Raw genomic sequence first — 20,611 nt, 5'->3', positions numbered from 1 at the left:
ACCCACACTAATTGTCTATTCATCCCAGTTGCCCCGTCTTACACAGCTAGTCCTTATTCTCTCACGTAATAACGTCTCATCTCACCCGAAGGCACACAAGTTCTTGAGCGGGGAGGGTGTCTCTTTTGCTCTCCCCACTGGACCTGTGGCACGCGCGGGGCACAGAGCAGCCCTGCTGCTCCCGGCCAGCAGCGCCCAGCGCTCAGGAAGACAGCAGACACATCGCCCTTGATGGGTTCTGGTTTGGTCCATCACCCTATTTTAGTATTTGATGTTTATGTTATATTGAAAACACTTTAATGATTCTTTCCATATTACTTTACTACATACAACAACTTCCAGGGTAATTTTTATATCAAATAAAGACTAATTTTACTTAATTCACATATAATTTCTAAAAGGATGCAAGTCTTTTATCTTTACGTACAAGACTGAATTTACATTCCAATCCCCAAACTGTACTAAAAAAAAATCTGTTTTATTCTTATTACAACTCTCATATTTGTATCAATTCATTCAATTTAGAGTTTGCTTCAAGCTGATATAAAAGCTGTAGTACTTCTACTACAGCAAATCGTCTGAACTTTGCAAAAACTTTCTATATCAGAGACACTCCTACAGCTGTACTTCTCATGTTGACATACTGCTTGTAGGTCAAGGCTCTAAATTCTGCAATATTTTTAGCATCTAAAATCCTGCTTTATGCTCTCCTCCTTGTTCTGCTGGTCTTTAAAAGTCATAAGAACATGATATCCAATTCCTAATTATCTCTAAGACCTAACCAAGCAAAGTTTAACAAAACAAAAAAAAATCTAAAATAAGAATCAATTATTAAGAAAGAAAATCATATACTTTGCAGCAAAGAAAGTTATAAATAGGAACCCAAATTCCAATTCTGATTATTCTCATTAAATTAGTCTCTGGAACAACTCACTGCTCCTCCCTTGCCACCACCAGCTTCTTCTCATGAATTCATTCACTGAATAAATAGTTATTCCCAATGTCTAAAACTGAATAGATATTATGGTGGATGTAGCTAACATAATGGTGAATAACTCAGGCACAGTCCCTGGCTTCTCAGAGCTTACAGTCTGGTTAGGGGAAGACAGACAATTAAATGAGAAACTATAAGACCATATGTCAAGTGCCATGACAGGTAAGCTATCAGATACCAAGGGAAAGCATAGGAGAAGCACCTAACATGGGAAAACAGAGTATGGGTAAGCCATGGGGTGGCGGGGGCGATTAGAAGCAACGATGTTGAACCTGAGACCTGAAAGATGGGCAGGCAAAGAGGAGAGACAATAAGGTTGGGAAAGGGGAGACAAGAGAACACACCATAACTGAGGGAATGAAAGACAATCAATGTAGCTGAAGCACAGAATCCAAAGTTGGGAATGGTGAGAAGGCGACTAGAGAACAGGGCAATGACAACCACTTAAGGGTTTTAAGGGAAGTATGGAATGTTCAGCAACTCTTGGCTGAAGTATAGGAAATAGAGGAAACAAGAGGAGAAGCAGGGAAACCACTCAGCAGACTATTTCTATTACCCAGGTGAGAGATAAAGGCTTGGACTAAAGTAATGAAAAAGAGACCAAATGGAAGCAGACAGACTCTAGAGACATTTAGGAGATGAATCCGCAGGATCTGGTGGCTGGAAGCTCATGAGAGGACCATGTCTGTTTTGTTCCCTGCACACCCTCAGGCCTAATAAGCACCTAACACACAGTAACTGTGAACAAACGAATCAAGAAAAATAAGGAGCCACAGATGTTACCCAGGTTTCGCATAACAGCTGGGTAGAGGGAGGTGCCATTTACTGAGAGAGGAAACACAGGAACCCGTGAAGTATGCTGGGTTTGACGTACCTGTGAGCCATCCAAGGACAGACAATGAGAATGCAGGTGGATGGCCCTTACAAAGCTCAGGAGAAAAACAGATCTTCCTGGAAATGTTAAATCACGGCAGCCTCAGTGGCTCAGCTAAACTACAGTTGATGACTGGCACTTTTCTGGGGGGAAGAGGCACTTTTTTTTTTTTTTTTTTTGGCTGCGTTGGGTCTTCATTGCTGCATGCGGGCTTTCTCTAGTTGCAGCGAGCGGGGACTACTCTTCATTGCGGTGCGCGGGCTTCTCATTGCGGTGGCTTCTCTTGTTGCGGAGCACGGGCTCTAGACACGTGGCTTTCAGTAGTTGTGGCTTGCGGGCTCTAGACACGCGGCTTTCAGTAGTTGTGGCTTGCGGGCTCTAGAGCGCAGGCTCAGTAGTTGTGACACACGGGCCTAGTCGCTCCGCGGCATGCGGGATCTTCCCGGACCAGGGCTCGAACCTGTGTCCCCTGCATTGGCAGGTGGATTCTTAACCACTGCGCCACCAGGGAAGCCCAGAGGCACTTTTAAAGCATACTATGTGTGACATGACTCCAATCACCTTTTAAACTTCCCAGGGTTATTAACTAATGGCTCTAACATCAAAGGTATCAAAAAATTAATATTCATTCCTGATCTTAGAACAGTTAGCAAATAATCTTTCATTTCTTGACCAAGGGGATGGTAACTCAGGCCTTTGCTTTATAAAAATCCATTGATTATATATTTTTGTTTTACATATACTTTTCTGTATGTATATTAAATTTTGCAATAAAAAAGGTTTTTAAAAACCTTAACAAACTAGAAATAAATTGCTTAAATTAATCAAAAGAAGCTATTAAAAACAAAGTAAACATCATATTTAATGGAGACATATGAGAGACATCCTAATTAAAGAAAGACAACAGATGGAAGATGTCTTCCATCACAATTATTATTCAACAACACTCTTTGAGGTTCTGGTCAAAAAATGCAGACCAGAAAAGGAAAGGTTTAAACTTTAGAGTTTTTGCAACAAATGGTGCTGAGGCACCTGGATATTCGCATGCAAACGAATGAAGTTGGATCTCTACCTCACACCATATGAAAAACTAACTCAGAATGGATCAAAGACCAAAATGTAGTAATTAAAACTCTAAAACTCTTAGAAGAAAACACAGATGTGAATATTTGTGACCTTGGATTAGTCAATCATTTCTTAGATATGATATTAAAAGCACAAGCAACAAAAGAAAAAAACAAATAAATTGGACATCATCAAAATTTTAAACTTTTGTGCTTCAAAGGTTTAAATATTGGGGGGAAAAAAAACACCATCATGGTTCATAGATGCTAACATCTAACTAGAAAAACCAGCACTTGATAAAACTAATAAATAGAGTTCAGTAAGGAAATCAAATAAATACTATTTTTTAGAAGATTATTTTTATTTATTTACTTATTTATTTACTTATTTATTCATTCATTCATTCATTCATTCATTCATTTATGGCTGTGTTGGGTCTTCGTTTCTGTGCGAGGGCTTTCTCTAGCCGCGGCGAGTGGGGGCCACTCTTCATCGCGGTGCGCGGGCCTCTCACCATCGCGGCCTCTCCTGCTGCGGAGCACAGGCTCCAGACGCGCAGGCTCAGCAATTGTGGCTCACGGGCCCAGCCGCTCGGCGGCATGTGGGATCCTCCCAGACCAGGGCTCGAACCCGTGTCTCCTGCATTGGCAGGCAGACTCCCAACCACTGCGCCACCAGGGAAGCCCAATACTATTTTTAAAAAACAGCTTAGGACTTCCCTGGTGGCGCAGTGGTTAAGAATCCGCCTGCCAATGCAGGGGACATGGGTTCGAGCCCTGGTCCTGGAAGATCCCACATGCCGCGGAGTGGCTAGACCCATATGTCACAACTACTGAGCCTGCGCTCTAGAGCCCGCAAGCCACAACTACTGAGCCCACGTGCCACAACTACTGAAGCCCGCGCGCCTAGAGCCTGTGCTCTGCAACAAGACAAGACACCGCAATGAGAAGCCTGCGCACAGCAACTAAGAGTGGCCCCTGCTCGCCACAACTAGAGAAAGCCCACACACAGCAGTGAAGACCCAGTGCGGCCAAAAATAAATAAATAAATTAATTAATTTTTAAAGAAACAGCTTAAACTGGTTAGATAATATGAGGAAAATGCCATTCAGAACATCAATAAAACAACACAATACTGTCTGGGCAAACGTGCCATCATTATGTAAGATGTTAACAGTAGGGGCAGCTGGGTGACGGGTATACAAGCTCTCTCTGAACTAGCTTTGCAACTTTTTGTATCTCTAAAATCACTCTAAAATAAAAGGTTTATTTAAAAAAAAAAGATAAGAACATGACAAAACAAGCCACGGACTGGGAGAAAAATATTTATAATGCATATCAAAACAAGGACTTTTATCCAGAAAATATAAAGAATGTCTACAAATCAATAAAAAGACAAAAAATGTTTTTAAGTGCAGAAGATTTGAACTAGACACTTCTCTCTCTCTCTCTCTCTCTCCAAATGACCAAAAAATTCTGAGAAGGTATTCAACATTATTAGTCACTAAATGCAAATTAAAACCACAATGAGATAACAATACACAAACACCAGAATGACTAATATTAAAATGACTAAACAACAACAAAAAAAGACTGACATTATCAAAACTTAAAAAGGATGCAGAGCAAACAGAACTCTCATTCATGGCTAGGATAGTGTAAAATGCCTCAACCACACGGGAAAACTGCAAGCTGTTAATAAAGTTAGAATTTTACAACTCTGAGACCCAGCAATTTCATTCCTATGTATTTGCCCAAGAGAAATGAAAACATGTATCTATGAAAAGACTTACAGAACAACATTCATAACAGCTTTATTCATAATGGCCACCAACAAAAGAGGAAATAACCCAAATGTCAATCAACAGGAGGATAAGCAAATTGTGGAATAGTCACACAATGGAATACTACTCAGCCATACAAAGGAATGGATAAACCTCAAACACATGTTCAGTTGAAGAAACCAAACATAAAACAGTACACACAATATAATCCATTTTAAGAACAGTCAAGACTAATGCAGAATGATAGAAATCCTAAATATGATTCCCTGGGGAAAGGAGGTTCGAGAGGAACTTCCAAGGACGATGAAAATGTCCTGTTTCTTGATCTGGGTGATGGGCACATGGTTGTATACACTCTCAAAACCCATCAATTATAGACTTAATATCTATGCATTTTTACTACAAGTAAAATATACCTCAATTTTTAAAAATGAGAAAGTGAGGAAAGTTCATCTGTCATTTTTAGATAGGATGGCCAGGAAATGCTTCACTACAAAGGTGACATTTGAATAAAGACTCTGCAGAAGTCTAAAAAAAAAAAAAAAGCCAGCCATGGGGATATCTGACGTAAAAGGATTCCAGGCAGAAGGAACAAGAGATGCAAGGCCTTTTAGGGAGAGCAGCAACTGGGGTTCCTGAGAAACAGGGAGGCCAGTGTGGCTGGAGTGGCAGCCGGTGTGACAGAACAAGGGGGAGACAAGTTCCGAGGGATAACAGGGGATGAGATCATACAGTGCCCGGTGGGGCACAGTAAGGCCTCATTAAAGTTTGTGGTCTTTGTCTTAGGACTAACGGAACGTCACCCAAGTGCCTCCTAAGAATCAGGCACTGAGTTCAGATAGCTTAACACAAAGCTTAGGTAAGTAGCAAAACCAGGATTACAAACCAGGTATATCTGATTCCAAAGCTCATAATCTTAATCATTTTGCAATAGTAACTCAACATAGTAATAGCCAATATTTATTGAGTGCTTCTTATTAATATATTTAAGCTAAAGGACTTTATATTGGATCTCCCCAGTCATATATTGTATTACAAATGGGTTACAAGTATGACACAAAGATCTTTTGAATGAAATTTTGTATTGCTATTAAAAAATGTTTTGCAACCAATCAAAATTTTTAAATGGTAAAATCATATTTAATTTGTATGGCTCCTTCCATAAACTTCCTAAATTTAGTAACGATAATTCTGCTACATAGTCCACTGCCAGAGAGCATGCTACAGTGAGTCCACAAAATAGCCCTTTCTCTTCCTATTGAATCATTTTAATCTATATTTTTATTTTAGTCTACACTGTTCAACATCAGGGAAGATTTATGTTTTGCATGCACATGTAAAATATTTTGTTTTTCTACTGAATTTGCTCTAATTTTCCACAACTTTTCTAACTAGAAGATACGTATGGTTGTCATGATTGTCATCATGATCATCAACATCATCATTATTGATACAGCTGATATTATCAGATGTCCTTAAATAAAACATAACTGATTTTATTAATTTCTTGATTGTTACTTCTTGATCTGTTTACTTATTAATAGATTTTAATGCCAACACAACATTGTAATCAACTATACCTCAATTTTAAAAAATAGATTTTAATGCTAACAATTAGCCAAAGTCTGGTTTTTAATAGATTCTCTTATCATGATATATTAAGAAACTTAATGAATTTTTATACCAAACTCCCAAATCTCCACTTTACCAAGGGTGCTATACAAATATTGTCATTTTCTGTGTATGCCACGACATGAATGAGGCCTGGAAGCAATGTTTTTGGCATTATCTCACATTGAGCAAAGGCAGAATTATGTAAGAATCAAAGCAGCGAAAGAATGCAAAAAGAAACCTCCCCCTACAAAATAGTATGTACCTAAGAGGTCTTTTGAAAGTAAACAGAAGGTCTAGATGGAGAGGGGAACCAGGACTTCAGAAAAGCAGTGTATCCTAGGTAGAAAACCAGAAGCTTCTGAGTCAGACAGATCTAGGTTCCAAAACGGCATGACCTATGGTATCTAGGTTAGGGCAAATTGTCTTCTCTGATTCTACTTCCTCAATATTAAATGGAATAATACCATCTACCTGGTGGAACTGTTGAGGCAAAGATAATAAAAACAGCAAAATGCAGTTCAACAGTGTACACTCAGTAAAGAGCACTTATTATAGTTATGACACACCGTGAGTTCTACCAAGTTAAAATATTTGTAAAAATTAACGTGACCTGGGAAAGAATAAAAATAAAAACAGTTAATGTGTTAAGGTGGTATTTGTACTAATGAATTGTTTTTTCTTTTATATAATTTCGTTTTAATGTTATGTTCCTTAGCAGTAAATATACAGATGAATAAATCAAATGGGAAACCAATACTTAAAAGAACTCTTAGATTCATTTTCTGGAATGTGAATAATTATCCCATGATGTTTCTATTATATTGAAGTTTTTTAAAGAGAAATACAACCATATGGTATCATCCTTCTTCAAAAGTTCAAAAGGAGTTAGAGAATATTCTGCTTTTTCTTGAAGTTATCTTGCAAACAACCACATTTTCAGAGACAGAAAAGAATATCAAGCAGAAACTTGATTTGTCTTATAAATAAAACATTTCATTATATTTTATTTCTGTTCCATGCTTATGGTATTCTTTCAGCTTCTTTCTCTAGGCCTCAGATTGCTCATTTGTAAAAATGACAGAGGTGGATCAGATGTTGTCCTCTAAGGTTCTTTGTGCTATGGTGTCCTAAAACTTGATAATCCTATAACAAAACAATATATATGGCCAGTCCTGGAACTCTGCATTCAAGTTCCCCCCTAACAAGTCTTTTCCCCTAGTGGTAGCCCCCAGAGCTGAAGCCATTACTGACTCTTACCCCTGAGCCAGTGAGGCCAAAGGGAGCTGCAGGGCTCTTCCACAGAAGAGACAGCAAAATGATTAATGATTTGGAAACTGATCTTAAATTAAAGGGATGGGTATTAGATCAGAATAAAGAAGACTGGATTAGAGAAGGCTGATTATCTAAAAATGTACAAAGGCAAATTGTAGATAATGATCAATACTCTTTCTCCACTTACTATGAACAGGGTAATAGGAAATGGATTCAACGCTAAACAGGAGCAATAATGGACCAGACTATGTCTTTAAACCTGTGAGTTTCCCAATCCCTGAGGGCAGGGACTATGCCATCTTTGTATCCCAGCAGCTACTATAGGATCTGGCATCTAAGAAGTACTCAATAAATACTTGGCAAAAAAAAACCCCCAAAAAACTGAATAAAGGATCATTTAAATTTTTAAAGATCCAAACCACAAAAGTGCGTTATGGAGACAGAACAGGAAATTTCTCTTCTTTTGATATTAAAAAAGAAAAAGAAAAAGAAGATACAGTAATAGCCTTCTTAACAATAATGTAGATACTGACTTATGCTTCAAAGTTATTTCCCATTCAAAACCCTTGAGCCTTGGTGATCCTGTCATGGACGGGCTTTAGCAAAGAAAGAGCTTAAGCAAGGCACACAGCGTCTCTTTGCACCTGACAACTGGTGCCAACCATGACCATGAGTCCGTGCCTGCCATAAATACCCACTGAGCACTGAGAGCACTTCCCAGCAGGAAGACTCTCCTGATGCCAGTCCAGTGCCCAGAGCCCAGCGCGGCAGTCGGGAGATGCGAACGGATGGGCCTTTTCACCTGGCCCCTGTGCGGCAGGAGCTCTCCAGCAGGGAAGAAGGCTCTCAGCAGATGGAAAGCAGCTTGGTGACCCTTCAGAACCATTTCCATCGCCCCTAGTGATTTACAGTGAGGTGAGTCATTCTTCTGACCTCATTTTTCATGCTATTTACCATCAAAAGGGGACAATCTAAGCATGCCTCAATACAAGAGTCATGATCACAAAACTGTGAAGCTGCATCCAAAGGACCCAAACATAATGTGTTTGGCACTTTAAAGCCACATCTCATAGCTAGGCCAGCCGACTTTTAAAATGAATGAATGAAAGAATAAAAATAACTAACTAAAAAAAGACACCTAGCAAAAATGCTGCAGAGAAGCAGAAAGAAAGTAAACCTGCTTCCCATGAAATGCCCCATATAAATAAAACATAGTTTGTAAAACAATACACCCTGCTGTGAAATTCCCATTCAACTAGAAGGGCAGACCTCTCCTTGCCGACCAACCCAGTCTCCATTTGAATGTTCCAAATGTCACTTCCATTTTCAAAGATGAGCACATCATCTGCCCACAGCTGACCGATACACCCAGAATGGACACTCCTCTCTTCCTGCCTCCCCCCTTATAAGGCAGGGCCCTGGGAAGAAAGTCTCTCTTCTCCCTGTACAGCCAATTTACTCTAATTTTTAGTTTTCTTTGGATCCCTTCCTTCGAAGTTTTATGATGAAGCTCAAGGGCTGGTGGTGACCTTGGGGGGCAAGAAACCACAGTACTGAACTAGAACTTTGAACAATATTTCAAAATAGGGGGAACTTCAGCTAAGAGTTAATGAAACAGATTTGAAAAGGTGATAAAGTTTACCCCACGGTCATCGTCACTGACAAATCTTTACACACGAAGGCACTGATCTAAATTTGCCGAGCCCCACGTCAAGCCGTGCAACAGTCAATACACTACACTGACCTGTATGAGCCACTTTATTCACAAGGTTCACAACTTACATGCTTTGAACCGATCTTTGGTATCCCAAGTAGAAGGTCAACACAGGGAGATGTGATGATGATTAGAAGAATGTATTGATTAATAGAATTCAGGTCTAGTCAAGACTGGCTTGAAACTTCAAAATTCTGTTTAGGCCACCAACGGCCACTAAACCACAAAGAGATAACAACTTGGTATTAGGTACCTCCTGATAGAAGTATATACCACCACTTATGATGTACTCTTGCCAAAAAATTCAAATCTGAATCAGATCAAATCTCTGGATCTGATCATCAGTTTATAGAAAATACAGGAGACAAAGGAACATGTTAACATTATAAGCATGCAGTCAGCAGAATCAAGATTGTGGGAAACTCTACAGTACAAACAATTCAGTTTTCCAACAAATAAAATGCAGAGGAAAAAAACGAGGGGGAAACTATAGATTAAGAGAGTCTTAAGGTACCTATGAACCAATGCAGACCTTATTTGAATAAACCAACAGTAAAAAAAAAAAAAAAAAAAATTCATGAACCACCAGGGAAATTTAAACACTACTGAATACCTTATGATTTTAGGGAATGAGTGTTCAATTTTCAGGTGTGTTAATGAAATTGTAATTGTTTTTATTTAAATTCCTATCTCTTACAAATACATATTAAATATTTACAAATAAAATTATGTGATAATTAGGACTGGCTGTAAAATAATCCAGTATATTGGGGATGGGGAGCAAAGGATCTAAAAATGAAACAAGACTGGGCATGAGTTGACAACTTTTGAGAATTCATTATACTATTCTATTTTTTTATCTTGAAATATTCCATAATTTAAAAATTTAAAAACAAAAAGAAAGTGGGTCACTAGACCAAAAATTCATATGTAAAAGCCAGATATATCATGGATGTTCAGAGCGTGACACTGTAAAATATTTTCCGAAAATTGCATTAGAACATGATTCCAACAGATCGCCACAGTATTATGATGTTTAAGTATACTAAGAACAAAATCTTTTATAAATTCTTACATAAACTCATTCCGTAAGTACAATGTAGTACAACATTGCATCAGAAACTACATACAGATCAATTTTCAATATTGAAAACTAAGGCTTCAGTTTTCCAATTAACTTGACTTATGAAACAAATACAAACTCTGCATGCCTGATAAAACTTCAAGCCCCCCAAATTTACTCAAACTGGTTACAATCTAAAATCTAAGAAACATTTTTTAAATTATACTTCAAAAGCAGAAGAAGAAATAAATTCAAAGCCAAAAAAAAAAAAGGCAACAATTTGAGCGACCTTCGATTAGTAACCCAAATGAGCTTTCAATTCCTTGCCTTACATAAAACTCTGGGTCAAGATCGTTTACCTGGATTTATTGAACCACTAAAGATTAATTAAAGATCTCAAACTTCCCTCTTCCACCATCTTTAGGAAAATAGGATGATTTTCATCCTTAAGTATAGATGAAAACAGTTGCAAATACTGATGAATGTAATACTCCACTCCAACCTCCAAAAGCCAGAATGCTAAAATAGAAAATCACTACATGGGACTTCCCTGGTGGCGCAGTGGTTGAGAATCCACCTGCCAATTCAGGGGACCCAGGTTTGAGCCCTGGTCCGGGAAGATCCCACATGCAGCCGAGCAACTATGCCCCGTGCGCCACAACTACTGAGCCCACGTGCCACAACTACTGAAGCCCGTGCCTACAGCCCATGCTCCGCAACAAGAGAAGTCACTGAAATGAGAAGCCCACACACCACAACGAAGAGTACCCCTCGCTCACCCCAACTAGAGAAAGCCCGTGCGCAGCAATGAAGACCCAATGCAGCCAAAAATGAAAGAAAGAGAGAGAGAGAAAGAAAGAAAGAGAAAGGAAGGAAGAAAGGAAATCACTACATTGCCAATTTCCTATTATAAATGATAATAGTAACCAGCTATTCTGGAGGGCATTCCCCAAATTCTATTTAGATTCTAAGATGTATCAATTGCTATGTAACAAGAAGCACAGAGTCCAGCACATCTATTCATTCAGTAAATGAATGTCAAAGAATAAACAGCAGATGAAACAGTTTGCTGGCACTAACCTCCCTGTCACGGCTCCGCTAAGGCTGCCTTCCAGCGACAGTGCTAATGAGTGGGAAATGGGCCGAAGCAGAACTGGGAAATAAAATAACCTAAACTAGCTAGTCAGCCCTTCAGTAACAGGAATGCAACCTTCCTGCCAGGTTTAATATCCTAAAATATTCTTAACTCATAAGTAATGAAACCTCTTGAACTAACCAGAAACCAGCCTTTTAGGAGTCTTCTCATATATTTTGGGCCCTAATTTACAGTTGTAATCACACTGATGGTAGATGTTTCTTTTTTCCCCCTTCCAAAAGTCAACAGAAAGACTAACTTAAGTTATCCTTAATAGTAAAAATGTGATATAATCTCCATGAATAGTCCTCAAAACACCTTCCCACTGAAACTGCTCTTACAAAAATTATAAATGACCAAATCTAAGTTTTTTTCAGGCCTCTTCCTCCATTTCCTTTTACATTATTGACCATTCATTCCTGAAACTCCTCAGTATCACTTGCTTTCTTGGTGCTCCTCTGCATTAGTTTCCTCTTGCTGCTGCAACAAATGATAATAAACTCAGTGGCTTAAAAGTACACATATTTACCGTCTCACAGATCTGGAGGTCAGAAGTCTAAACTCAGTCTCACCGGCCAAAATCAAGTTTCTGGCCGGGCTAGCTCCTTCTGGAGGCTCTGAGGGAAGATTCTGTCCCCGTGTCCTTTTCAGCTGCGACAGGCTGCCCGCCCGCCTTGGCTCTTGGACCCTTCCTCCACGGCTCCAGTCTCATTTCTGCCATCACATCTCCTACTACTGACTGTTCTGCCTCCCTTTCACAAAGAGCCTTAAGACTACATTGGGCTCACCTGGATAATCCAGGCAACTCTTCCCAGCGCAAGACCCTAAACTTAGTCACACCTGCAAAGCCCCTGTTACCAGGTAAGGTAACACCCACAGGTCCTGAGGATTAGGACTGGGGCAGCTCTGAGGGGCATCACTCAGCCTACCACCTACCCTACAGCTCCAACCGGAACTTCTGCCTCCTCTGCTGCCACCGAATTGTGCTTTTTGCTCCCCTCTTTCATATTTTATCCCATCCTCTTCACACTCATCGCTTCAACTCTCACCTTTATGCTAATATCCAAGTCTCTCATTTTAAATGTGAGAGAACCGGAGCCTAGATGGGAGGTGATGACTGGCCTTGAATCACACAGATGTCGACAGGATATTTCTATGTGGATGTCTTCAGAGCAGCTCAGTCCAATGCGGGACTGAATCCTATTCCTGTCTGAATAACACAAGTCTCTCAGACTCAGGCTAGAACTGTATTACACTTTTCTCTTCTCTCCTCTATTCTCTCAGCTGGTTCTTTCATCTCTGTCCCTCCATCCATTCTGAAATCCAGTTGCAGCTTCCTATTCCTAAAACCCTGCTTTGGTTGGGTTACCTCTCCTGCTCAAACCCACCGTTCTCTACTAAGGACTGCATGCCCCCATCCCCACCCCTCCCGACACGTCCGTGCCTACACACCACACCCATTCCTACCTCTCACCCTGAACTGCCTTCCTCTGTCCCTCCACTTAGGAGTGAATCATAGAACGTACCCCTCTAAAAGGAATTGTTTTTTTATTTACTATCTCCAAACCAGACTGGGTTCCTCGACGGCAGAAACTGTGCCTATCGGCAGACATATACAGTAGTTCCCCCCCTTACCCCTGGTTTCACTTTCCTCAGTTACCTGTCATCGGAAAATAACAAATGGAAAATTCCAGAAATAAGCAATTCCTAAGTTTTAAATTGACCGCCGTTCAGAACAGCTGATGAACTCTCCCGTCCACCTGCTCCGCCCCAGTCTGTTCTGTCCAGAACACCCAGTCTGCGTACACTGCCCACCCGTCAGTAAGGAAATAACAGTACCATGGACCCTTGAACAGCAGGGGTTTGAACTGTGCAGGTCCACTTATAGGCAGATATTTTCAATAAACATGTACTACAGCACTAGACGATACCCAGGTGGTCGGATCCACAGATGCGGACCCCTGGCAATGCAGGACCGGCTGTGAAGTCACACACAGCCTTTCTCCGGCAGGGTCAGCACTCCAACCCACCCGGGGTACGTACATACAGGGTTCCACACTGCACACGGTTTCACGTGTCCACTGGGGGTCTGAGCTTAAATAAATTCCAGCTCTGCCATTCATTACCTGTGTGACCCTGGGCAGTGTCTCAGTTTCCCCATCTCTGTAAAATCCAGACATATCTCGTGAGTTCTTCTGAGTATTACTCACGAGTTAACATAGCAGAAGAACACAGAACAGTCCCTGGCTCAGAGTAAATACCATCATAAACAGTGGGAGCTATGATCAGTACTTTTACCACCTACTGCTGCTGCCACTACGATTACTACTAGTATTATAACTGTCATTGGAAATGAGTCACCACTACATGACTATTAATATGGCTTAAAAAAAAATAACACAGAGTACTGGTAAGGACGGGAAGCAACTAGAACTCAGACACTGCTGTTTGGAAGCAAAATGGTGCGGTCATTTTGGAAAACAGCTTGGCAGTTTCTTTTAAAGTTAAACATTCATTACCACGTGACTCAGTTGCCCCACTCCTAGGAATATAACCAAGAGAAATGAAAAATTATGTTCACACAAAAATGTGTACGTAAATGTTTATGGTGGCTTTATTCATTATTACCCAAAACTGTAAATAACCTAAATGTCCTTCAACTGGTGAACGGATAAACAAACTGTGGTACATCCATACGCGGAACATCCCTCAGCAATAAAGACCAATGTGCTACAGACACACACAACAACATGGAGGAACCTCAACACACGACAGCAAACGAAAGCAGCCAGATTCAAAAGGCTCCATACTGTGCGATCCGTCTACATGGCGTCGTGGTTACAGGAACAGGGAACTGAGGACGGGCTGCCAAGGGCTGGGGGTGGGAGGGGGAGCTGGCTACCAGGAGCACGAGGAAACCTTGGGGGTGACGAACATGCTCCGTATCATGACTGTGGTGGTCAAACAACTGTGTGCACTTGTCACAACTCACAGAACGCTACATTTTTAAAAGGTGAATTTTACTGTATGTAAAGTATACTTTAATTTAAAAATATGTAAAAATAAAAATAAGCAAGGACTTAATTTTAATTTACCAATAAGACCTGTCCAGCCCTCTACCTTTAGCAGAACTGTGCGTCATCTACACACGACTACAGCTTGGCTACTGGAAAATACAGAGAAGATTCCAAAGCCCAAATGATAGTATATAGCTACTCTACAGGACTTTAAGAATGGGGAAAAAAATTTGGCCAGGGAACAAATAGAAGTCACTTGCAGGGCTTCGCTGGTGGTGCAGTGGTTAGGAATCCACCTGCCAATGCAGGGGACACGGGTTCAAGCCCTGGTCCAGGAAGATCCCACGTGCCGTGGAGCAACTAAGCCCGTGCGCCACAACTACTGAGCCTGTGCTTTAGAGCCTGTGCGCCACAACTACTGAGCCTGCACTCTAGAGCCCGTGAGCCACAACTACTGAAGCCTGCGTACCTAGAGCCCGTCTCCGCAACAAGAGAAGCCACCGCAATGAGAAGCCGGCGCACCGCAACGAAGAGTAGCCCCCGCTCACTGCAACTAGAGAAAGCCCGCGCGCAGCAACGAAGACCCAGCACAGCCAAAAATAAATAAAATAAAATAAAATAAATTAAAAAAAAAAAAGTCACTTGCATCTGTACTCCCCCAACCCATTCCCCCCAAAAATAACCACCATAAAAATAAGCCTAATTTCCAAATCTGGCTTTGAGTTCCATTATGGCACGGCAACTTGAGACAAATACTCATAAGGCAAGTGGCCAGGTGGCCAACATGTTCTGATGCCTCCTATTAACCAATGTGAAGAGGTAAACTACCAAAATGACTCAGGATGACTGTAAGAAAGACTCCAACAGGATTTTCTTAATCCCAGATTACCTTGCTCCCCAACACTAAGCAAAAGTCACCAATATACAGGATAAGTCCCTTCACACATGCAACTATAAGACGAATAAATAATGAACTTGGAATAAAAGAGAAAAGGTTAAGAATACAAGTTTTATTCTAGTTATAAAATAAACAAGTCATCGGAAACAGACTCACAGACTTAAAGAATGAACTTATGGTTACCAGGGAGGAAGGGTGGGGGGAAGGATAGTTAGGGAGTTTGGGATTGACATGTACACACTGCTATACTTAAAATGGATAACCAACAGGGACTTACTGAATAGCACAGGGAACTCTGCTCAATATTATGTGACAAGCTAAATGGGAAAAGAATTTGAAAAGGGAGTGGATACATGTATATGTACAACTGAATCACTCTGCTGTACACCTGAAACTATCACAACATTGTTAATCAACTATGCTCCAATACAAAATAAAAAGTTAAATAAATAAATAAATAAATCATGGGGATGTAATGTACAGCAAGGTGATTACAGTCAATAATATTGTAGTGCATATTTGAAAGTCGCCAAGAAAGTGTATCTTAAAAGTTCTCATCACAAGGGGAAAAAACTAACTTTGCATGGTGACTAGATTTATTACAGTGATCATTCCACAGTGCACACAAATATTGAAGCAAATGTTGTGCACCTGAAACTAATATAATGTTAAATGTCAATTACACCCCAATTAAAAAAAGAATACAAGTTTTATTTTATAAGTTGGCACACATACATACTATTTGAAATTGAACTGAACATGTAATCATCTTAGTGTTCTTCTGTCTCACTCTGAATATAAACTGCTCTGCCTTTCTTCCTTCCCTCATCTATCCCTACCTCCACCTCTCTTCCAGGGAAATAGATAACTTTCATTTCCCTGAGGATACAGGGTCAGATTGAGGCAGCTCTAGAATGACAGAGGCTACTAGGAGTTGAATTCCAGTCTGGGGTGACCCTGAGGGTCCAAACGTGGACTCTGAGACTGTTACAAAACCAACCTGAATTCTAAGTCAAGCACAGTATCATTCTAGTCTCCTAGGTATCCCTCCAAATGAAGACTGATCAGCCTGGCCTCGTGTTAAGATCCACGTGTACTGACATTGGTGTCCTCCCCACACCCGTGTAAACATAAGTGTCAATATAATACACTCTGAAGGAAGAGCAGGCATCCATTTTAACAAATCCCAGAAAACCTCCTTTCCAAAAGCAAGCACTTGCCCCCTCAGTAACCTGATAATTTGGTAGATACAGTTCTAAGAGCCTGTATCTGGACCTACAGTACCCAAGATCATAATGCTAAGGATACAAGATAGGTGCTAATAATCGACCTTACAAAATAAATAAACAAATAAAAAGAAAATTTTAAAAGTACCAGCCCACACAGAATTATTAGCCCACACTTCATGCCCTGTAATATATACACATAAATGAAACGGGTACTCCTCTGTGAGCAAACATGTGCTTCCAAGGTTATATAATCAGATTAACGCCCTTTTCATTGACAGCTCTACATACACACCAAATCTTAACTTATTTGCCCAAGTTTGGTTAGACTGCATCAGTTTCCAAGGCTTTCATCAGAGTAGTTCTAATCTTTGAGATACTTCTTATCCCAGTCTATTTCAAGCATTATTAATAGGCCCCCTGGAGCTTATCTTTGACTCAAGCACCTCGTGGAAGAAGCAAAGGCTGCCAAGAAAGAAAGGTCTCTAAGTCAAAAGTAGCATCAAGGCACCACAACCTGAAGTGCAAAACATCTACTATAACCTTGTGGGAGAAGAAAACTCATCCCCCCAACATCTTCTGGGAGTTTCTTCCAATGTGCTCAGGTAATAGTGCACAGCTGGTCAAGAGGCTGCGGCCAGAACAAGAGAGATTGGAAGCAGTCATCCTGATAGTTCACATCACACTTGTACAGCAGGTGGGTATTTTAACTAAGTAATTCAGGGAAGTGTACCACTCTCCGCTTCACGGGACAAGCAGTCATTCACTCGATGGCTGTTCAGCCTCTGGCGGCTCCAGCCTCACATTTCGAAAATAATCTTGTATGTATCTTCAGAGTTCTTCAGACATGGGAGAAACATATTGTAACTCTGCAGAAACTGACTTGTAAAAGGATTCCTGAGCCAATAAACGCCCCTGTCTTGATTCAAACAAAGGGACGGTCTCTCAACATAAGGTTTGTTTGACCTCACATCTTCAAGCAGCCTAAACTTTAGCTGAATTTTCTAGTACTGAGTATACCTGGTCAACTCAACTCACCACCAGCCCTGTAAATAGGGAGGAATGCTATAGTGCACTGGCAGGTGTTTCAAAAAATTCCACAGCTGTCATCTCCTTCCTCTCCTATTTCAGGAGATTACGGAACGTGAAAGAATATTAACTGAGAGAAGTTGCACTTCACAATCTAGGGTGGTAATTAAGAGAGAAAGAAAGACACCAAGGGACCAGTCTCAGGAAAAGGGGTCAGAAAACTGCTTTCCTGGTGTGGGAAGGAGACCTACCAGGAGTAACCTCAAAGTAGGTGCTTTTCTCAGGGCATTGTTAAAATGTGTGTGGTAAGGGCCAGACTCAGCTAGCAGAGTCACCTTAAAAGAAACAGGGCTACTGAGTTATACTCAGAAAACTGTGCTTCAATAAAGAACACGTGGACTAGAAACAGGTTTCTACTCCTCTAGCCTCTAGGACCCCTTCAAGTGTTTTCTTTCAGAATCTACATCCCAAATACATCTGAAAAGTAAAAATTCATCCTCTCAAAGAGCTCAGAAATTTAAAATAATGCACGTGGCCCTCCTGAAACACAGAAGGACCCTGTGATCTATGCCCCCCATGTCCTCAGCCTGCCTTTTGTCTGTGGAATAACTTTAGTCAAAGAATAAGTTTAATCAGAGAAGTGACAAAATGCAGAAACAAAGGAAAACAGTCAAAGGAGACCAAATAATAATAGTTTAGTCCTTAAGCATGGTCAAGGACCTTCAGTCCCTCCTCAAGGGCTATAGATAATATTCTGAGCCATATCCTGTGAGCTGTTTACTTTGTAGATACTGAAACCCCCGCCAGCTGGAAGAAGTTAACTACATGATGACCAGGCTGTAGCCATGACCTAAGCTGCCACAATTCTGAGAATCGGCCTCAAGAAATGGGAACAAACCGACCCTGGAACTGAAGCCTAACTGTACTTAAAACAATCAAGATGATGCTGATGAGACCACCAATGACCAATTTGAAGATGACCATCAGAGCTGACTGTGCTGTCTCTGCACATAGCCCCCTCCCTCTGCCTGTAAAAGCTCTTGCCCCCTGACTGTCGGTGGGGGGAGTCGGCCTTTAGGCAGGCGTCCACCCTCCGCCCCGCCCCCCTCCACTTGCTGGCATCCAAAGTAAAGCAAACTTTCCTTTCCACCAAACTTGCCTCTTTATTGGCTTCTGAGCGGCGAGCGGCCGGACCCCACTTTCGGTTACACTCTTTGTGTCCATCTTATTTATATTCAGCTCTTTATTAGGTGAGATATACAGCTCTGGAGCTTAAATCTGAAAAATCCATGCCTAAGGGCAACTTCTAGCCGCTCTAATCTCGCACAAGCAACAATTTTCTAAGCTTCAGATTCCTCAACTGTAAAACGGTTATTATAACACTACCTGCCACACCTACTTCAAAGGATCACTGCTGAGATTACATGCAGTAAGACATATAAAATAATTTTTAAACAGCAAAGGACTACACAAATGTTGGTTGCTACCTTAGCTGGGGCACGGTTAAGAGCATGAAGAAATGCATATAACAGAGTGAAAAGAAGGTTCTTTTATCTGAAAAAAAAAAAGGACTGCAAACGTGGTGAGGACGACTTTTAAGGTACTGGCTAGTATGTTCAGGGAAGTGGCATGACGCGAACTTGAATTATTATTTAGAAGTGGATTCTCATGCCAACACATCCACTTCGCACAGACAGCAGAAGAAGGAAAACAAGAGAGATTAAGAGTGGGTGTCCAGCTCCCGGCTCACCGAAATAACTGATGGAGTTCCACGTGGAGAGGGAGGGTGGAGTTAGTCATGACAGCCACACAGAACATGGTTGCATAAGAGGGGGAAAGTGAAGGTGTTCGCACCAAGCACAGAACTAACTGTCAAGTTACCCACAGTCCACAGATTACAGCCCGATCCGGGGCGTGTCATTTCCACAGGGGGCTTTAGGGGAAAAGAAAGAAAGAAAGGCTATTCCACGAGCATCAAGCAAACCAGATGATTCCGCAGGTTGGTTCTCCGCCGGCGGGGGTAACGCTGGCGGGGAGAGCGTGAGGTCGGGGACTCGCGAGCTGGGCCCGCGGGACACGGAAGCTGCCTTCGAACCATCGCAAACCAGAGGACGCGGAACGGACCCAGACCCGCCAGCCCCGGCCCGACCCCGGACTCGCTCCCGGGAGAACGGAAAGCCGGCTTCCGAGAGGGCACCGGGCAGGCGGCGCGGGCGCGCACCGGGGGACACCGCGCCGACCGGGGGCGGCGGGATGCGGACACTGCCGAGCGGCGGGGACCCCTGCCGCAGGGGGGGGCGGGAGGCGGCTCAGCCACCGGCCCCGCGCGCTCACCTGGTGCAGGGCGGTCAGGCCGTCCACGTTGGCCGTGTCCACGTCGGCGCCCCGGGCCAGGAGCCGCCTCACCTCGTCGGTGTCCGCGCTAGAGCAGGCGGCCAGGAACACGGCGCCGTCCTCGAAGCGGACCCGCGGGCCCCCGCGCTGAGCCTGCGGCGGCAGCCCCGCGCCCGGCCGGTCGGCGGGCTCCTGCTCTGTCAGCGAGCCCCGCCAGCGCCGCAGCTGCTCGGCCCGCCGTGCCCGCGCCGACTCGGCCCGCTTCCCGCCCAGGTGCTCCATCTCCGCCATCGCCGCCGCTGCTGCGGGCCGCCGCCGCAGCCGCCGCCAGGCGCCTCAGCCGGGAGCGGAGGGCGGAGACCCGCGCGCAGCCATCTTTACTGCTCCGCTGCCCGCGCCGCCCGCACTCCCCCGTGGCCTCAGCACGCAGGCGCGGCGGCGCCCCGGAGGCATCACGGGACCTGTAGTAGAAGATCCGCGCGCTCCCCATCCCCCGGGCGCACCGGCGCCCGACGGGAACTACAAGTCCCTGGATGCATCGGGAAAGAGGCGCGGCCCGGGTTGGGGGGGGGGGTCCCTGCTTGGCCCCGGAC

The 20,611-nt window shown here is 42.6% G+C and overlaps 1 protein-coding gene across 8 annotated transcripts in view; it reads right to left on the bottom strand.

Annotated features, from left to right (window-relative positions):
• Positions 1–20,429, bottom strand: part of PPP1R12B (protein phosphatase 1 regulatory subunit 12B) — a 204,967-nt gene extending 184,538 nt beyond the window's left edge. For 6 of the 8 annotated variants that reach the window (XR_009506602.1, XM_059943491.1, XM_059943495.1 and 3 more), the window contains exon 1: positions 20,019–20,429. Coding sequence is in view for 6 of the 8 variants with exons in the window: in XM_059943491.1 (XP_059799474.1) it covers positions 20,019–20,309 (291 nt within the window). In the remaining 2 variants the exon portion in view is untranslated. The remainder of the gene's footprint in view (positions 1–20,018) is intronic. The other 2 variants (XM_059943500.1, XM_059943513.1) reach the window with 2 other exon arrangements.
• Positions 20,430–20,611: the final 182 nt, after the last annotated feature.

Source organism: Balaenoptera ricei, chromosome 1, assembly GCF_028023285.1.
Source record: "Balaenoptera ricei isolate mBalRic1 chromosome 1, mBalRic1.hap2, whole genome shotgun sequence".
NCBI classification, from domain to species: Eukaryota; Metazoa; Chordata; class Mammalia; order Artiodactyla; family Balaenopteridae; genus Balaenoptera; species Balaenoptera ricei.
Note: the sequence above shows the minus strand (reverse complement) of the source record. Positions and strands in the feature narration are given on the sequence as shown.